The sequence below is a fragment of the Tiliqua scincoides genome, chromosome 5, assembly GCF_035046505.1.
Source record: "Tiliqua scincoides isolate rTilSci1 chromosome 5, rTilSci1.hap2, whole genome shotgun sequence".
In the NCBI taxonomy this organism is placed as follows: domain Eukaryota; kingdom Metazoa; phylum Chordata; class Lepidosauria; order Squamata; family Scincidae; genus Tiliqua; species Tiliqua scincoides.
Window position 1 is genome coordinate 142,392,126 of NC_089825.1, and position 17,172 is coordinate 142,409,297.

The 17,172-nt window shown below is 47.6% G+C and overlaps 1 protein-coding gene across 1 annotated transcript; it reads left to right on the forward strand.

Moving 5' to 3' along the window:
- Window positions 1-15,088: 15,088 nt before the first annotated feature.
- On the forward strand, window positions 15,089-16,977 carry LOC136654011 (vomeronasal type-2 receptor 26-like; the record flags this gene model as incomplete). Its single annotated transcript, XM_066630874.1, has 3 exons — window positions 15,089-15,247; window positions 15,514-15,640; window positions 16,091-16,977. Coding segments are annotated over exons 1-3 (1,173 nt in total), but the record flags the coding sequence as incomplete, so codon positions are not given.
- Window positions 16,978-17,172: the final 195 nt, after the last annotated feature.

Here is a 17,172-nt window from a genome sequence, read left to right on the forward strand (position 1 = left end):
TAAGTGACAAAACTCAGTTCCCCTCCTTATACCGGATGATCCCAAATGAAAAGGCTCAGTACGATGGGATTGTGCAGCTGCTTCAGCATTTTGGATAGACCTGGGTTGGCCTCATTGTCTCAGATGATGACAGCGGAGGGACCTTTGGGCGGATCCTCAAGCCCAGGCTCCTCCAGAGCCACATTTGCATCGCTTTTAGGGAAGTTGTTCCAATGCTCAAGTCCTTCTGGGGAGAAATGGAAAAGCAGATTCATGACCAACTGGAACGAACACGTTCTACCATCTCCTCAGCCAAAAGCAATGTGATTCTTGTTCATGGGGGTTTAGGCGCTATGGGGGGTTTGCGCAAGATTCTATCAACAAGTGAACGTGATGAAATGAAACCAATAGAGAGGGTTTGGATCATAACAGCTCACTGGAATTTCTCTTCCGTATTCCATCTGGATCTGTTCACACCACAGTCCTTCAATGGCACTTTGTCCTTTTCACTGCACAGAAATGACGTGGAAGGATATCAGGGATCCTTGAGAAAATAAATCTTAACAATTTTAATCTTTATCACTTCAAACTCTTCTGGTCTACTGTATTTCACTGTTCTGTACCTTCAATTGGTCTACATATACCAGGAGCAGAAGATTGCACTGGGGAGGAGAAATTGAGCAGCCTGCCCAAGTTCATCTTTGAAATGAAAATGTCTGGGCAGAGCTATGGTATCTACAATGCTGTTTATGCTGTAGCGCATGGTCTCCATGCCATGGAGTCATCAAAGTCCAAACAGAAGCTGATGGGGGATGGAGGCACATGGGATCTTCGGAATGTCCAGCAGTGGCAGGTAGGGTGGATTCTCTTGGCAATTGCTTCCACAGTCCACATGTGTGGAGAGTTGCCTTCCTGGACACAGCAGGATTGTTCGTCAGGGTGCTCAGGTGTGTTGCTGTGACTGCGCTCAGTGCTCTGAAGATGGCATCTCGGTCCAGACAGGTAAGTAAAAGAGTACAAAGGGACATCAACTCCTGCTGCCTCCATGCCCCTGGTCCTCCCCCTCCTCCCCCGGTTTTGCCAGTAGCCACCCCTCCCCACCCCCACCCCCACCCCCGCTCCTATCCATCACCTCCCCCCACTGCGACCTTACTTGATTCTGCAGAGTCTGTTTGGCTGAGCTGCAGCACTGCTGCCTCTCTTGTTTCCGCACTGTCCAATGAACACTCGAGACAACAGATATGGGAGAAAGGGCCACTTTATTTCACATTAGCAAGAGAAGCAGAGGCTGAGACCTGCAGCATCCGAGGCAGCGAAAGCCCCTGTGGTGCGGGAGGGACCTCTGGGCGGTACCAGAAACCTCTGCCCCAGGCGGGCATGCACCCGACTCCAAGTTGCGCCCCGCTGCAGGGTGGCGTGTCTCATCCATGTCTATCCCTTAAGGGGAAGGCAGCCGGACCGCGGACTGCGCCACCTCGAGGGGAGGGGGAACATTGGAGAAATTGGTAGTAAAGAAGCAATGGGCAGGGAAGGAAAGTACAACCTGCCCATTTTATATGGCAAATCCTGAACCCTTTAAAAATTTTAATTGGACTCTGACATGTGGCATTGTGCATAAGATATAATTAGCACTCCAGTAATCCTGCCCAGTCAGCAGTATCAGAAGTCTCCACAATATTTGCTGGACAGTGAAACACAAATTGAAATCAAACTTCTATTGTGTCACACATCAAGGGACGCAATTGCTATTTGCAGGCTGTGAATGGTTCTTAGCTCTGAAAATATCCCTGGCATTCCCTTCAGCTCAGCTACGGCTCCTTTGATCCGGCATTAAGTGACAAAACTCAGTTCCCCTCCTTATACCGGATGATCCCAAATGAAAAGGCTCAGTACGATGGGATTGTGCAGCTGCTTCGGCATTTCAGCATTTCAACCCTTTTCACCTTATGGCACACTGAGAATGCAGTGAAGTTGTCAAGGCATACTATCAGTTTTTTGAGAGTTGACTAGGCACCTCATGTGACTGATCAACCCCTGCTGCCTCCATGCCCCTGGTCCTCCCCCTCCTCACCCGGTTTTCCCAGTAGCCACCCCTCCCTACCCCCACTCCCCCCGCTCCTATTCATCACCTCCCCCCACTGAACACCTTACCTGGTTCTGCAGGGTCTGTTTGGCTGAGCTGCAGCACTGCTGCCTCTTGAAGCAGCACTCACAACATGGCCAACAACGGAATGCTGCGTACTCTGCTGGCAGCCACCTTACGACAGAGGATGTTTTTTCTGCTGTCATAAGTAGCTCCACACAACAGCCCAATCCTGGTGATGAAAGGATTGCCATAATCCATAGAGAGAATATGACAATACTTACATGCCAGTATGTGGATATATAACTAACAGCACAATCCTAACCCCTTTCCAGCACTGACATAAGGGCAATGCAGCTCCAAGATAAGGGAACAAACATTCCCTTCCTTTGAGGAGGACTCCGTGAGTGACACCCACAAGATTGCCACAAGTGCCCAGAAGATCACCACCCAAACAGGAAGCAGGATCAGTGCATCCCTAAAAGAATAACGTACTTGTCGAGTCAAGAGCCCTTGGGAATTACACTGATTTCCTTGGCTCTCTTCTTTTCTGCAGTCACTGGAATAGTGATGTGGGTCTTCATTCAACACCACGATACTCCCATAGTCAAGGCCAACAACTGGAGCATCACCTGTGCCCTCCTCTGCTCTCTGCTGCTTTGCTTTCTCTGCTCCTTTTTGTTCATTGGCCAGCCTGGGAGGGTGAACTGCCTTCTCCGCCAAACCGTGTTTGGCATCATCTTCTCCACTGCTGTTTCCTGTGTGTTGGCCAAAACCCTCACAGTGGTGGTGGCCTTCATGGCCACTAAGACAGGAAACAGGATGAGGAAATGGGTAGGGAAGAGGCTGGCAGTGTCAGTCATCATACTCTCTTCTCTGACTCAGAGTGCCATCTGTGCAGTGTGGCTGACCACGTCTCCCCCCTTCCCAGAATCAGACATGCGTTCTCAATCCACTCAAATCATAGTGCAATGCAATGAAGGTGCACCCACCATGTTCTACACTGTGCTTGGCTACATGGGCTTTCTGGCCATCATCAGCTTTGCCATGACTTTCTTTGCCAGAAAACTGCCAGATACTTTCAATGAAGCCAAGTTGATCACCTTCAGCATGCTGGTGTTTTGCAGTGTCTGGGTATCATTTATCCCGGCCTACTTGAGCACCAAGGGGAAATACATGGTGGCCGTGGAGATCTTCTCCATCTTGGCCTCCAGTGCTGGATTGCTGGGTTGCATCTTCATCCCTAAAATCTACATTATTGTACTGAAGCCTGAACTGAATAGCAGGCAACAGCTAGTAAGGAAAAAGTAATTTTGGTCCCTCCCTAATTCTTCCTTTCCTCTTATCAAAGTTGCACTTTCCATATTGTGTATTATCTTGTTTAAGGCTATAGGCCATGTGCAAAATCCGGTCCACCTTTGTGCTTGTGAAGCACCTCATAGTCATAAGATAACGTTGAATGAAGCCATCTCTCTATAAACATTACTCTATTAAGTAAAGCAAATGAAACTTTTTCCTTCTGTTTGATGGGAAGTTAAATTGAGGGCTGAGCTGAAGTTGCCACTCAAAAGTTGCTCTTTGCCACTCAAAAGCCACCTTCTGCTTTTGATGCAGCATAGGAAAGGCAGGGTACAAATGTTTAAAATAAATAATTCACAGGCAACAAAAAGATTGGTAGTGCCTCATTGTTCCATGGAAGTTCTTTGGGAGAGAAAATTGGTGGGCTCACAGACTCATGGAAAAAAGCAGTCGGGCAACCCAATTCCACAGAGAGCCCACTGCAGCAGATCTCACACTCTAGTGCTGTTATGTCCTCTTAACCATGTCACAAAAGCTGTGTCGATGTTATGAACTTCCAGATGCTCAGCTGGAACAGATAAGTCAGAGGTGGAAGGAAGTTGTGGGTCATGAGGGCAGGTTATGGTTTGGGGAGGATTGAGGGAAGATTGGCTGGAACAGGTTGGATAGGTTGTGCAAGCAGCACCAGGTGTAGCAATTGGTCTGGACTGAAGTTTGTGGCAAGCACAGCTGGGGGTGGGGGGGCTGGGAGCAGCAGGCCATGGCAGCACCCTGATGCACACCAGCGGGACAAAAAACACAGGTCACATCCCACGGGGCTCATTTTTCCATTGGGGAAGCTCTTTGCAGTGGCACTCCTCCCTCCCAGCAATTGTCAGGACCCCCTGCATGTGCCACTCCTGCACACTACCTCGTCGAGCGAGAGGAATGGCATACATGGTACCGCCCCTAGAGGACCCTGCCTCTCATCCATCAGGCCCTTCTTACACATGTGTCCTGCATCCAGGCGTACCAGCTGGGGCCAGCTCTTCAGCCCCAGGATCCAGTCCCAACCCAGAAGAGCATCCCCTTCCTCCAGAAATTCCTGATGGCCCTCCACTACCTGGGGACTGAAAGCTTCCAGGGGTCATCACATGTCAATACAGGAACTGCCTAATTATCTACCAGTTGATCTGTTGATGAGTTCCTCAATGCCAACTTCCTGCACCTGTCTGTCTATGACACCTTCCTCACTGCTGCGGCATAGCTGCATCACCTCCATAAGAATACTATGGCGTTGTGGTGTTTCTCAAATTCATCTCCATTGTTGATAATAATAATAAATAAACTTTATTTATATCCCACCCTTCTCCCCAAAAGGGACTCAGGGCGGCTTACAACATATTAAAAACAGATTAAAAACATAATTTAACCACAAATAAAAACATATTAAAACACATTAACAGATACCCATAAAAACAGTAGTCAGATAAAAAGTCAGATAAAAAGAGCAAAATGCAGCAAATCATAGAGGAATCAGGCCTGTAAAAATACTAAAAAGATATAGAAAAGATGTTTAAAAAGGCCATGAACTCAGAAGGCTTGTTTAAACAAAAAGGTCTTCAGGTCTCACTGAAAAGTGTCAAGAGAGGTAGCCATTCTCAAATCAAGGGGAAGGGAGTTCCACAGCGTTGGTGCCACTACTGAGAAGGCCCTATTTCTTGCCACCCCCCCATGTACCTCCTTAGGCGGCGGCACTTGTAAAAAGGCTTCCTCTGATGACCTAAGAAGACGAGACGGATTGTACGGGAGTAGGCGATCTCTAAGATACCCTGGCTCAGAGCAGTATAGGGCTTTAAAGGTCAAAACCAGCACCTTGAATTGGGCCCAGAAACGAATGGGCAGCCAATGCAGCCGCTGGAGAAGCGGACTGACAGGGTCGAACCGTCTAGCTCCAGTGACCACACGGGCTGCTGCATTCTGCACTAATTGCAGTTTCCGAACCGTCTTCAGGGGCAGCCCCACATAAAGCGCGTTACAGTAATCTAACCTCGATGTCACTGTGGCATGGATCACCGTGGCCAGGTCTGCACCATCCAAGTACGGCCGCAGCTGGCGCACCAGCCGAAGCTGAGCGAAGGCCCCCCTAGCCACAACCGCCACCTGGAAATCCAGGAGCAGCTGTGAATCTAGGTGGACCCCCAAGCTGCGGACCTGCTCCTTCAGAGGGAGTGCAACCCCATTCAGAGTAAGCCGATAGTCCAGTACTTGCATCGAGGATTTCCGAACCAGGAGAGCCTCTGTCTTAACCGGATTTAATTTCAGCTTATTAGCCCCCATCCAGATCCTCACTGCTTCCAGACAGCGCTCCAGGCCCTCAACTGCCACCCTGGAGTCTGGAGGAAAGGAGAGACAGAGCTTGGTGTCAACTGCATATTGATGACACCCCACTCCAAACCCCCGGATGACCTCTCCCAGCGGTTTCATGTAGATATTAAATAGCATGGGGGACAGAATTGAACCCTTCGGCACCCCACACCTCAAAGGCCAGGATGACGAACAGGCACCCCCCAGCACCACCATCTGGGACCGACCCTCCAAGTAGGAGCGGAACCACTGCAAAACAGTGCCTCCAACTCCCAACTTGGCCAATTGGCCCAGAAGGATACCATGGTTGATGGTATCGAAAGCCGCTGAGAGGTCCAGCAGGACAAACAGGGACGCACTCCCCCTGTCCAGTCCCCGGCATAGGTCATCCACCAAGGCGACAAAGGCAGTTTCCGTCCCAAAGCCCAGCCTGAAACCAGATTGAAAAGGACACAGATAATCTGCTTCATCCAAGACCCTCTGGAGTTGGTCCGCCACCACCCGCTCAATTACCTTGCCCAGATGTGACACATGTGGGTATATCCACTCCACCTGATGTGCCCAGGATGAACTGCAACAGACATCAGCAGCACACCCTGAATGTCTAGGCAACCTGTGATGCCTGGGGACTCTTCACCAGCATCACTGCCAAGTTCCCTGGCAGCATCCATGGTGCCCAGGTTTTCAACACCTTTGGCATCATGGCCAGAGAGGAATGGATGCCAACTTCCTGCACCTGTCTGTCTATGTCACCTTCCTCACTGCTGTGGCATAGCTGCATCACCTGCATTAAGAATACTATGGTGTTGTGGTGTTTCTCAAATTCATCTCCATTACTGATGTGACACAGGTGAGTATATCCACTCCACCTGATGTGCCCAGGATGAACTGCAACAAACATCAGCAGCACACCCTGAATGTCTAGGCAACCTGTGATGCCTGGGGACTCTTCACCAGCATCACTGCCAAGTTCCCTGGCAGCATCCATGGTGCCCAGGTTCTTGACACTTCTGCCATCAAGGCCACCATGGCGTCATGGCCAGAGGGGAAGAGCCGGCTCCTAGGTAGGTGTGGGGACTTGGAGTTGGAGGGCCGTGCAGTTACATGGTGATAGCCAGCTGCCTCCATCTTAACCATGGCTACCCCCATGGCCTTAGTCCATGATGCCTTATGTGATGGAGCCCCCAAGGCCTATGGCCAGGTTCAACATGGCATACCATCCATGACTGTGGTGTGTGGGATTGGGATGCTGAAGATGTTCTTCTGGTGCCTGCAACTATCCAGGGGGCTTCTGATGAGGACCAAGGTTGCCAAGGTGTTTGTGCCATGTTCCACAGTATGGCCTGCAGAAGAACACAGCAGCCCTGGCTGATGGGGAAGGGGGCTTAGGACTGTCGTATACTTGTCGTACACTCCCAGGGTTTTGGGTGCTGTGTGGTGCTCAGAGTTCTTGGTTCTTGAACCCTAGAGCCTCAAGGACCCCTGTTCGGTAGAACTGCCACCACCCTGTATGTGCCAGTGTCTCTGTCCAGGGACACTGAGACCCTCTAGGCTTAATTCTATCCCTTGCAGGCACTGAGTACTTTCTTTAATTTAAAGCCTCAGACCTCAAGTTACTAGTCCTCGATGAGTATTTGGTAGCTTGCTGAACGGCTAGGCAGGATTCTGAACCTTCGTCCCCAACAGACAATGAACAACTTAGTAAAAGGATTTTTACTTTATTAAGTACATAAGGTTACATAAAGTTACAAAAGGCAGCAAATACTAGAGGCATGAAACTTCTAGGAAATATCTCAGCATTAAAATAATAAAGCTAACTGGCTATCTCTATTATTCCCTAACTCTCACCTGGGTCAGCTTCTGTTGTAGATCTTCAGCCCCAGTTACCTATGAGGCCACATGGCCCTGGCCGGGCAGGATGAGTACCTTCCACCTTTCCCACAAAGAGACAAAGACCAAAGAATAAGAGAGAAGACACCCCTCTGGGCTTTGTTCTTATACTTCTCATGCTACAGGATGAGGTGACTCTGTACTTTTTTGAACTGACCAATCAGAACTCTTGGGGACAGAATCTTCTTGAAGTGGGGCTGGATGCTAGCCCTCTTAGTTCTCCCCCTCCCCACTGGGGATTCATGGGTGCCTCTCGGTCTGCTGAGGTGCTACATTATCACCTTTCATTGAGTTGTAAATTCCTTGCAGCTAGGATACAAGCCACTTCTATGATACTGGGTTACTTTGGTTCAGGCTTTGCAATGCTACTAGGCCTAAACTGCACATATTCATGACAAGGGTCATGGACATCACACCCACCAATGCGAAGCCAGCCCAGCAGTTCCTGGGGCACTGCCATCCAGGAGCCCATCACAGCCCAGTACATTAGCTAGTGGAGGTGAGTGCAAAGTGGGCCAGGGATTGCACCACCCCAGGGACAAACCCTCCCTTCTAGGGCCCATAGAAAGCCTTATGAGAGGGAGGCACCCATCTACCCAAGAAAGGCCCCAGAAAGACCCAAGAAGCGGGGCAGGGATCGGATTTGGCACTGCTATACTCCATGACAAACCCATGGACTACCCCCATGCTGCTGGGATTGCACTAGCATCTCGTCTGTGTTTGATACGCAGTGGTGCAGCATTTTGGCTGGCACTAGGTCTACGTCTGTCAGCAGAAACTGTCTTCTGCCTGCAGAGTGCTGGCAGGGCTCCCTTTATACCAGCTTGTCTCACACATAGGATCGGGTTGTTAGCATTTTCTATGCTAGGCAAAAAGCTAAATGCAAAATATGAAAAGAAATAAGTGTGATCTCAATACTGTATTTCACTTATCCTATTATCTGGGGTGACTTTTTGGTTGGCTGACTAACAGTGGTGGACTTCCCCAGCCCCACACTCAGGGTCAAGGTCCGTGATGGCTCCCCCGCAAGATGCTGCCACCGCCCTGTGCTCAAATCCACACACACACCCCCACTCATGGGATCGCTACAAAGCCTCACACAACTCCAGGACTAACCAAGGAGGGCATCTGAGGTTTCCCTGCATGTTCGACCACGTCGGGAGTCTCAGTAAGGCTTCTGCATGGTCCTAGAGGCATGCAGAGCTTTGCATCTGGCCATTAGCCCTTTTCAGTGAATGGTAGGTCCACTGCTGCTGGCTAAAAGCCACAGATGGAAATCCAAGCTGGTCACCTGTGGTCACTTCTTCCTCCTATTTCCACTGTTCTCATGCTAGTCTAAATCAATTCAGAAACTTCTACTCCATACCCATCATGCAGTGCATCTGGCCCCTGGCTGTATAGCCAACAGACATAACTTCTTGAGTTTTGAAGAGAACTGAGCAAGTTGGAAATGGCAATTCTCAACCCTGTAATTCAGATAATTATACTTATCTAGCTCCAAAAGTCCCAAGGCTAACCAGAGACCACAAGCAGAATTCAAAACAGAAACAGATGAATCCATCCCAGGAGCTGATGAGGCAATCCATCTGTGAAGGCTGGTTCCAAAGCAACCTGTCAGCTACCAGCTTCTACAAGGTAAATAGGAGGCAGGCAAGGAAGGATCAACTGAATGTTTGAGACTCCAGGTGGGGAATTGGGTGCAGCAGTGTCTTGGTTTTAGGAGCCTCTTTCAAGACTGATTCTTGTGGCGATTGAGCAGTTGGTGTGTGTCACACAACAAACATCGACCGGTTTAGCTGTGGACAAGAACTGCGGGCAGATGGCATTGCTGCTGCTCCTTTTGCTGCCTCATGTTTTCTGCAAGCACCAGGACTACCAATGTGGCTGGAGGCCAAGGTCTCCAAATCCTATAAAGACTTCTCCAGATAAAATACCGATTGCTGAATTTGTCTCTCTTTTCCTTAACCTTTGGGATGAGTTCCACTTTAGAACACGCCCACTTTTCTCACAAAGTGGCTTGTAAGTAGTTCCTCAGTGTGTGAAAATGGACATTCTCGTTATTTCTGTGACTAGAAGGGGGAAAGTCGTCATTATCTTTGATCTCGTTATAATGGGGCCATTTAATGCAGATGAATCCAACTGCATTCCCCATTATAAACATTGCATTAATTGTAACATGAAAAAATATTATCTGAACTGTATCAACCAAGGCTCAGAGAATATACTGACAGCACAATCCTATGCATGTCTGCTGAGAAGTAAGTTCCATTGTGCTCAACTGGGCTTACTCCTAGGAAAGTGTGTATAGGATTGCAGCCTTATTGTGCACCGTACACTGGTCAAATTTCAGAGGAATCAGATACGGAGCGTTTGAGGTGCAGAAGTTTAAAAATGTGTATTGACTTTCAATATCATGCAGTGATGGCTAGATATGTAATTTCTGGAAATGCTGAAGCCAGGGGTTCTCTGCTATCGATTTTGCTCAGTTTCAGACATTGCTTCTTCCCTCCTCCTCTTCCCTCCCCCTGGCCTCCATTCCTTCCCATTCTGGAGTCTTCTGCATTAGGGCTCCCGTTTCTCCAGTGCCATCCTTTGCAGAACTCGGGACCTTGGTGGCCACTCCTTGGTAATAGCCCTCTTCCCCTCTCAAACTCCCCCAGTCTCTAGGGCAGGGGTGTCAAACATAAGGCCCAGGGGCTGGATGTGGCCCCTGGAAACTTTTTATCTGGCCCTCAGGCTCTCAGCTTCTGAGGTGTTATCACTGAAAAGGCGGTCCACATGAAAATTGGGCTCTCCCAAATCTGGAGATATGATCAAGATTTGCGTACTTTCTCTTCTGTCATTTGCAGTTAATGAGTTTTTATATGAGAACAGGGTCTGATTTCTGACCATTAGCTGCTTAATGATGTCACTTTCTGCTTAATGACATCACTTCCGGCCCTCAGCTAGAGTCCTGAATGCTAACTTCGGCCCTCTGTATGAAACGGGTTTGACACCCCTGCTCTCGGGTGCCTGCCCTCCTCTCTACATCAGGCCACGCCCATTGCCTTGTAGTGTTCATCTCTTTCTCCTTCCTGCTACCACTGCCCCACCTTCTCTTCCTCTGCCCTTCTTCTCATCACTCCAGTTTAGTAGCAACTTCTCTCCCCATCCTTCTTTTCCTTTGCTTCCCCAATGGTGCCTGTCCCATTCTTGCCTCTTAGCCTCCACCTCATCCTTCTTTCCTTTCCAATGATGTACCAATGTTCTAAAGCAGGAGTGGCTGACCTGTGCCACATGTGCCGCTAGTGGCACGTGGGCACTTTCCAAGTGGCACTCACAAAGTCGCCATGCATTTCTGAAAAAAACATGTAAATCATAACAAAGAAAGCATTGCAGCAGTTGATGGTTTGCTTGCTTCCTTGGCAACTCCTTACACAGCATGCCCCCAAGTTTCTAACACCGTAATGGGTCTATTCAGGGCAGCCACACCCACTCCTCTTGGTTTGCTCTAGTTGGAAAATGGGAGAAGGGGAGGAAAAGAATGACGGACAGGACAGAAAACCAATAGGGCGGATGCCAGTGAGTTGCATTCCGCCAACTGGTGGGTTCCTTTCTTACCTGAGAAGGCCGGTATTGGTAGAGCACTGAAAAGGCAAGGGGTGGCTGTAGAAGGCGGCAGGGACGGAATGGGGTGGTGTCAACGAGAAGGTGGTGGTGCCAACCAGAGATGATCAACAAGATCAGCAAAGCCCAGTTCGGCAAAGATCACATCTTCAGAAAAACCATCTGCAAAGAGATCCTGGCTAAGATCATCTCTGAGGATGAGAAGATGGGCAGGCAGAGGGAGGCTTCGGTGTGCAGAAGGGCAATGAACATACATTACATGCACCTTGGAACAAGTCCTGCTGGGCTGGACTCAGGGTTGATGCAGGCCACCTTTCTGGTCTCAGTCAGATGACTTTAGAAAGCACCAGACAGCACTCCCAGCCTTCTGGCTTTGTACCTTCTGGCACTGGGAGATATACTGCCCTTAAATTTGGAGGCTCTAATAGCTCTACTTATCTGTCATGGTAATCGCTAAAAGTGACATTAAGGTGGAGTTGCACAATGAAGATTCTCTACATAAAATACGGCATGGGGTATGTTGCGGGTTGGCCATCCCTGTTCTAAAGGATCAAAATACAAAAGACCTACTATGAGATATTAAGTATTACAAACCTCAGTGCCTAGTAGCTATACCTTAGTTCAGAGGTACTGTGCTTGTATACATGTACAAGGTCTAATATTCAACGAGCATACTTCTTTACAGCTTAGTGCCTCAGAACTTCCACCATGTCTCTGTTTTTTGGTTTGCCATAAGTGAGATCAACACAAATTCCAACCTTTTACTCAACAACTCACTGAGTTACACAATCTGCCTAAATGCTTACAATGAAAAGGGATCCTGTGCTGGCACCATGGAAGTTCTTTTCTCAGCATTTCAGAATCCCCTCAATTACAATTGTGGAATGAAAGTCCAGCTAAGGGCTATCATTGGAGGACTCACCACTTATAACGCCAGGCAGATGCCCCACATTGTCAATCTCTACAGGATACCACAGGTATGTGCCTTCATCTCTGTGTATATTTTCAAGCAATGGAAAAGTTAGGGAAGGCAAACATGCTGTATTTCTACATATGTCTCACCCAAAGTGATGGGCCAAAAGACTCTGTTGTGCTCTTTTTGCTTAGCATTGGCCATTGATGTTTCAATCAGGTTCTAATTACACTTTGCATGAGAATGTGTGCATTCTGGGTATTAGAGTTAGGTTGCTTTCTAGTTAGAAAACCGGAAGCTAAGCCCTTCTGCTACCAGCAATGTGTCAACTGGTAGTGTTCATAACATGTGCCGGCCTTCATTTTGTACAATGAGGGGAAGGGGAAAATTGGAGAAATTGGTAATAAAGAAGCAATGGGCAGGGAAAGAAAGTACAACCTGCCCATTTTCTATGCCAAATCCTGAACCCTTTAAAAATTTTAATTGGACTCTGACATGTGGCATTGTGCATAAGGTATAATTATTACTCCAGTAATCCTGCCCAGACTACAGCATCAGAAGTCTCCGCAATATTTGCTGGACAATGAAACACAAATTGAAATCAAACTTCTATTGTGTCACACATCAAGGGACGCAATTGCTATTTGCAGATTGTGAATGGTTCTTAGCTCTGAAAATATCCCTGGCGTTCCTTTTAGCTCAGTTACGGCTCCTTTGATCCAGCCTTAAGTGACAAAACTCAGTTCCCCTCCTTATACCGGATGATCCCAAATGAAAAGGCTCAGTACGATGGGATTGTGCAGCTGCTTCAGCATTTCAGATGGACCTGGGTTGGCCTCATTGTCTCAGATGATGACAGCGGAGAGACCTTTGGGCGGATCCTCAAGCCCAGGCTTCTCCAGAGCCACATTTGCATCGCTTTTAGGGAAGTTGTTCCAATGCTCAAGTCCTTCTGGGGAGAAATGGAAAAGCAGATTCATGACCAACTGGAACGAACACGTTCTACCATCTCCTCAGCCAAAAGCAACGTGATTCTCATTCATGGAGGGCTTCGTTCCATGGAGAGTTTACGCAAGATTCTATCAAAAAGTGAACGTGATGAAATGAAACCAATAGAGAGGGTTTGGATCATAACAGCTCACTGGGATTTCTCTTCTGTATTCCATCTGGATCTATTCACACCACAATCTTTCAATGGCACTTTGTCCTTTGCACTCCACACAAATGAAATGGCAGGATATGCAGATTTTCTTGAGACATTATATTTTAAAGAATTTCATAAATTTCTGTTCCAGATTTTCTGGTCCAGTATGTTTTACTGTTCGTTGCCTTTAGTTGGTCAATATATGCCAGCAGGAAAACCCTGCACGGGGAGGGAAAAGATGAGCAACCTCCCCAAGTCCATATTTGAAACAGGAGTGCCTGGTCATAGTTATGGCATCTACAATTCTGTTTATGCTCTGGCACATGCACTCCATGCCATAGATTCATCGAGGTCAAAACAGAAATTGATGGGAGATGGAGGTTCATGGGACTTCAGGGATGTTCATCCGTGGCAGGTAAAGTGGATTCTCCTATTAATTCAGTTTAATAAGAAACGTCATACAGGTCCAGCCTTGTTATACATGGATTTTTTATACACGGATTTGACTCAACACAAATGGCCACTGCAGATGAGAAGGAATGTACTGACCCCTGGAGAAGGGGAAAAATGCACCCCTTTAAATTCAGTTTAAAAAACTGACCAGTCCTTTAACAATAGCCTCCTTAATGAGAGAGAGAGAGAGAGAGAGAGAGAGAGAGAGAGAGAGAGAGAGAGAGAGAGGGCAGCTGGCTGACAATCCATCAATCCTTCTCTCTCCAGGCGACCCCTCCCTTCCCCCTGAGCATGTGAAAGCAAGGTAATCACTTTGCATTGGTGAAGGGAGGGACTGAGTGAAGCACCTTTGTAAGTCCTTGCACGATGACTGATTAATGGATTGTCTTCTTAATGACTCTTATCTTACATCACAAAGGTCAGCAAGGTTGTTTTTAAATCACCAGAGCAACGAAACTTGGTTTTTTGCATTGATTTGCTATAGTGCGTTTTTTACCTTCTATGTGAGTGAATAGAATCCACGCAAATAATGAGGCTCAACCTGTAATTGGCAAGAGTACCTTGCCCTACTGCAGATATTTCTAGCACCCTCTCTCTTTCCTGCTGGTTTCACATATGGGAAAAATGGAAGTGTTTTCTCAGTAATTTAACTAGAACTGGCAAAATCATCTTAGGTTTTGTGCAGTCCCCTTTAGGGCGCAGTCCTAACCAACTTTCCAGGACTGATATAAGGGCAACGCAACTCCGAGGTAAGGGAACAAGCATTCCCTTACCTTGAGGACACCTCCATGACTGCCCCCAACTGCAGCATATGCCCCACTGGCTCAGCCATGTCAGTGCTGGAAAGTTTGTTTGGGATTTGGGCCTTAATTAGTCTTCTCTAATTAGTCATTTCTAAGAAGACTACAGGGTGGGCCATAATTTGGATGAAATTGGTGGGAGTTAGGGAGTGCGCTTATGAATGTCATCCAGGATGTAGTGCATTTCCCCCACAGTTCAATCACTGATTTTCAGGGCATTCTTATGCATGTCTACACTTACAGGAAAGTTAGACTGAGTTCAGATGGGGTTACTTCCAGGCAAATGTGCCTCAAATGGCATCTAATAACTATAAACATTCCATCAATTTACAGTAGGTTTGTGATGGCTGCTGCCAGGGCCGCACACTTAAGACTAGTGCTGTGGCCCTGGGGATAGGACCATTAACTTATGTGCGAATGTAACAAATCCAATAGTTTCAGGGAAGTTGCACTAGGTTTTGACCACTGAAAGCAGCTCATTCACATTTTTCTCACTTCCAAACTAGCTTCACTCCTTTCTGAAAAATGTTCACTTCAACAATAGTGTCGGGGAAGAAATATTCTTTGATGAAAACATGGATTTGGCAGCTCCATATGACATCATGAACACAGTCACATATCCCAATAAGTCCTTTCATAGAATCCGTGTTGGACGGATGGACCCCTGGGCTCCTGCAGGAAAAGAGTTCACCATCAACAGAAGTGCCATAGTGTGGAATCACAAGTACAACCAAGTGAGAATTTCGATTATCTTCCTGAATAGTAGAATCCACAGCAGAAAAAGATCAGAGGAAGGGTGTGCTCTGACCCAGAATCCTTCATTCTCAGTGTTGTTGTTGTTTCAGGCCCTGTTGCACCATGGTATTTTGAGTGTCACAGAGACTCTTTCAATCCCTCCTAGAACCTCCGTGGGTAAATAGGTTGAACTCAACATGACAGAACACAGAAAGAAATGGCTGGTTTCAGGTTCTCAATGTGATGCTTTTCTACTTGTTGATAGATGCTTCCACAGTCCACATGTGTTGAGAGTTGTCCTCCTGGACACAGCAGGATTGTTCGTCAGGGTGCCCAGGTGTGTTGCTATGACTGCGCTCAGTGCTCTGAAGATAGCATCTCGGTCCAGACAGGTAAGTAAAAGAGTACAAAGTGACATCAACTCCTGCTGCCTCCATGCCCCTGTTCCTCCCCCTCTTCACCCAGTTTTGCCACTAACCACCTCTCCCCACCCACCCTCCTATCCATCACCTCCCCCCACTGCGACCTTACTAGGTTCTGCAGGGTCTGTTAGGCTGAGCTGCAGCACTGCTGCCTCATGACGCAGCGCTCATAAAAATGGCCACCAATGGAGTGCTGCCTACTCTGTTGGCCGCCATTTTCCAAAAGTGGATGTGCCTTCCACCGTCGTAAGAGGCTCCACGTGACAGCCCAATCCTGGCGATGAAAGGCTTGCTATAATCCATAGAGCAGAATATGACAATATTTAAATAACGGTATGTGGAACTATAACTAAACAAAATCACAAACTGTGTGCACGTTCTCCTGTACTATATTTGTATGAATTTGCTTGTTATTTCCAGATGCAGAAGAATGCCACAAGTGCCCAGAAGATCACCACCCAAACAGGAAGCAGGATCAGTGCATCCCTAAAAGAATAACTTACTTGTCGTGTCAAGAGCCCTTGGGAATTACACTGATTTCCTTGGCTCTCTTCTTTTCTGCAATCACTGGAATAGTGATGTGGGTCTTCATTCAACACCACGATACTCCCATAGTCAAGGCCAACAACTGGAGCATCACCTGTGCCCTCCTCTGCTCTCTGCTGCTTTGCTTTCTCTGCTCCTTTCTGTTCATTGGCCAGCCTGGGAGGGTGAACTGCCTTCTCCGCCAAACCGTGTTTGGCATCATCTTCTCCACTGCTGTTTCCTGTGTGTTGGCCAAAACCCTCACTGTGGTGGTGGCCTTCATGGCCACCAAGCCTGGAAACAGGATGAGGAAATGGGTCGGGAAAAGGCTGGCAGTGTCGGTCATCATACTCTCTTCTCTGACTCAGAGTGCCATCTGTGCAGTGTGGCTGACCACGTCTCCCCCCTTCCCAGAATCAGACATGCATTCTCAATCCACTCAGATCATAGTGCAATGCAACGAAGGTGCACCCACCATGTTCTACACTGTGCTTGGCTACATGGGCTTTCTGGCCATCATCAGCTTTGCCGTGGCTTTCTTTGCCAGAAAACTGCCAGATACTTTCAATGAAGCCAAGTTGATCACCTTCAGCATGCTGGTGTTCTGCAGTGTCTGGGTATCATTTATCCCAGCCTACTTGAGCACCAAGGGAAAATATATGGTGGCCGTGGAGATCTTCTCCATCTTGGCCTCCAGTGCTGGATTGCTGGGTTGCATCTTCATTCCTAAAGTCTACATTATTGTACTGAGGCCTGAACTGAATAGCAGGCAACAGCTAGTAAGGAAAAAGGATTTTGCTACCTGACTGAACTTCTCTTTCTTCTTACTTGTCTCATTATTTCCCCCCTCACTTTTATGGTTTGTCTTTTAAAAAAATTGTGAAGTCCAACTACTATGATGTTCGTAAAACACTTTGGAACATGCATGCATTTAGTACATTAGAAAAGGTTCCTCATATGTCATTTTTTTGCCCAAT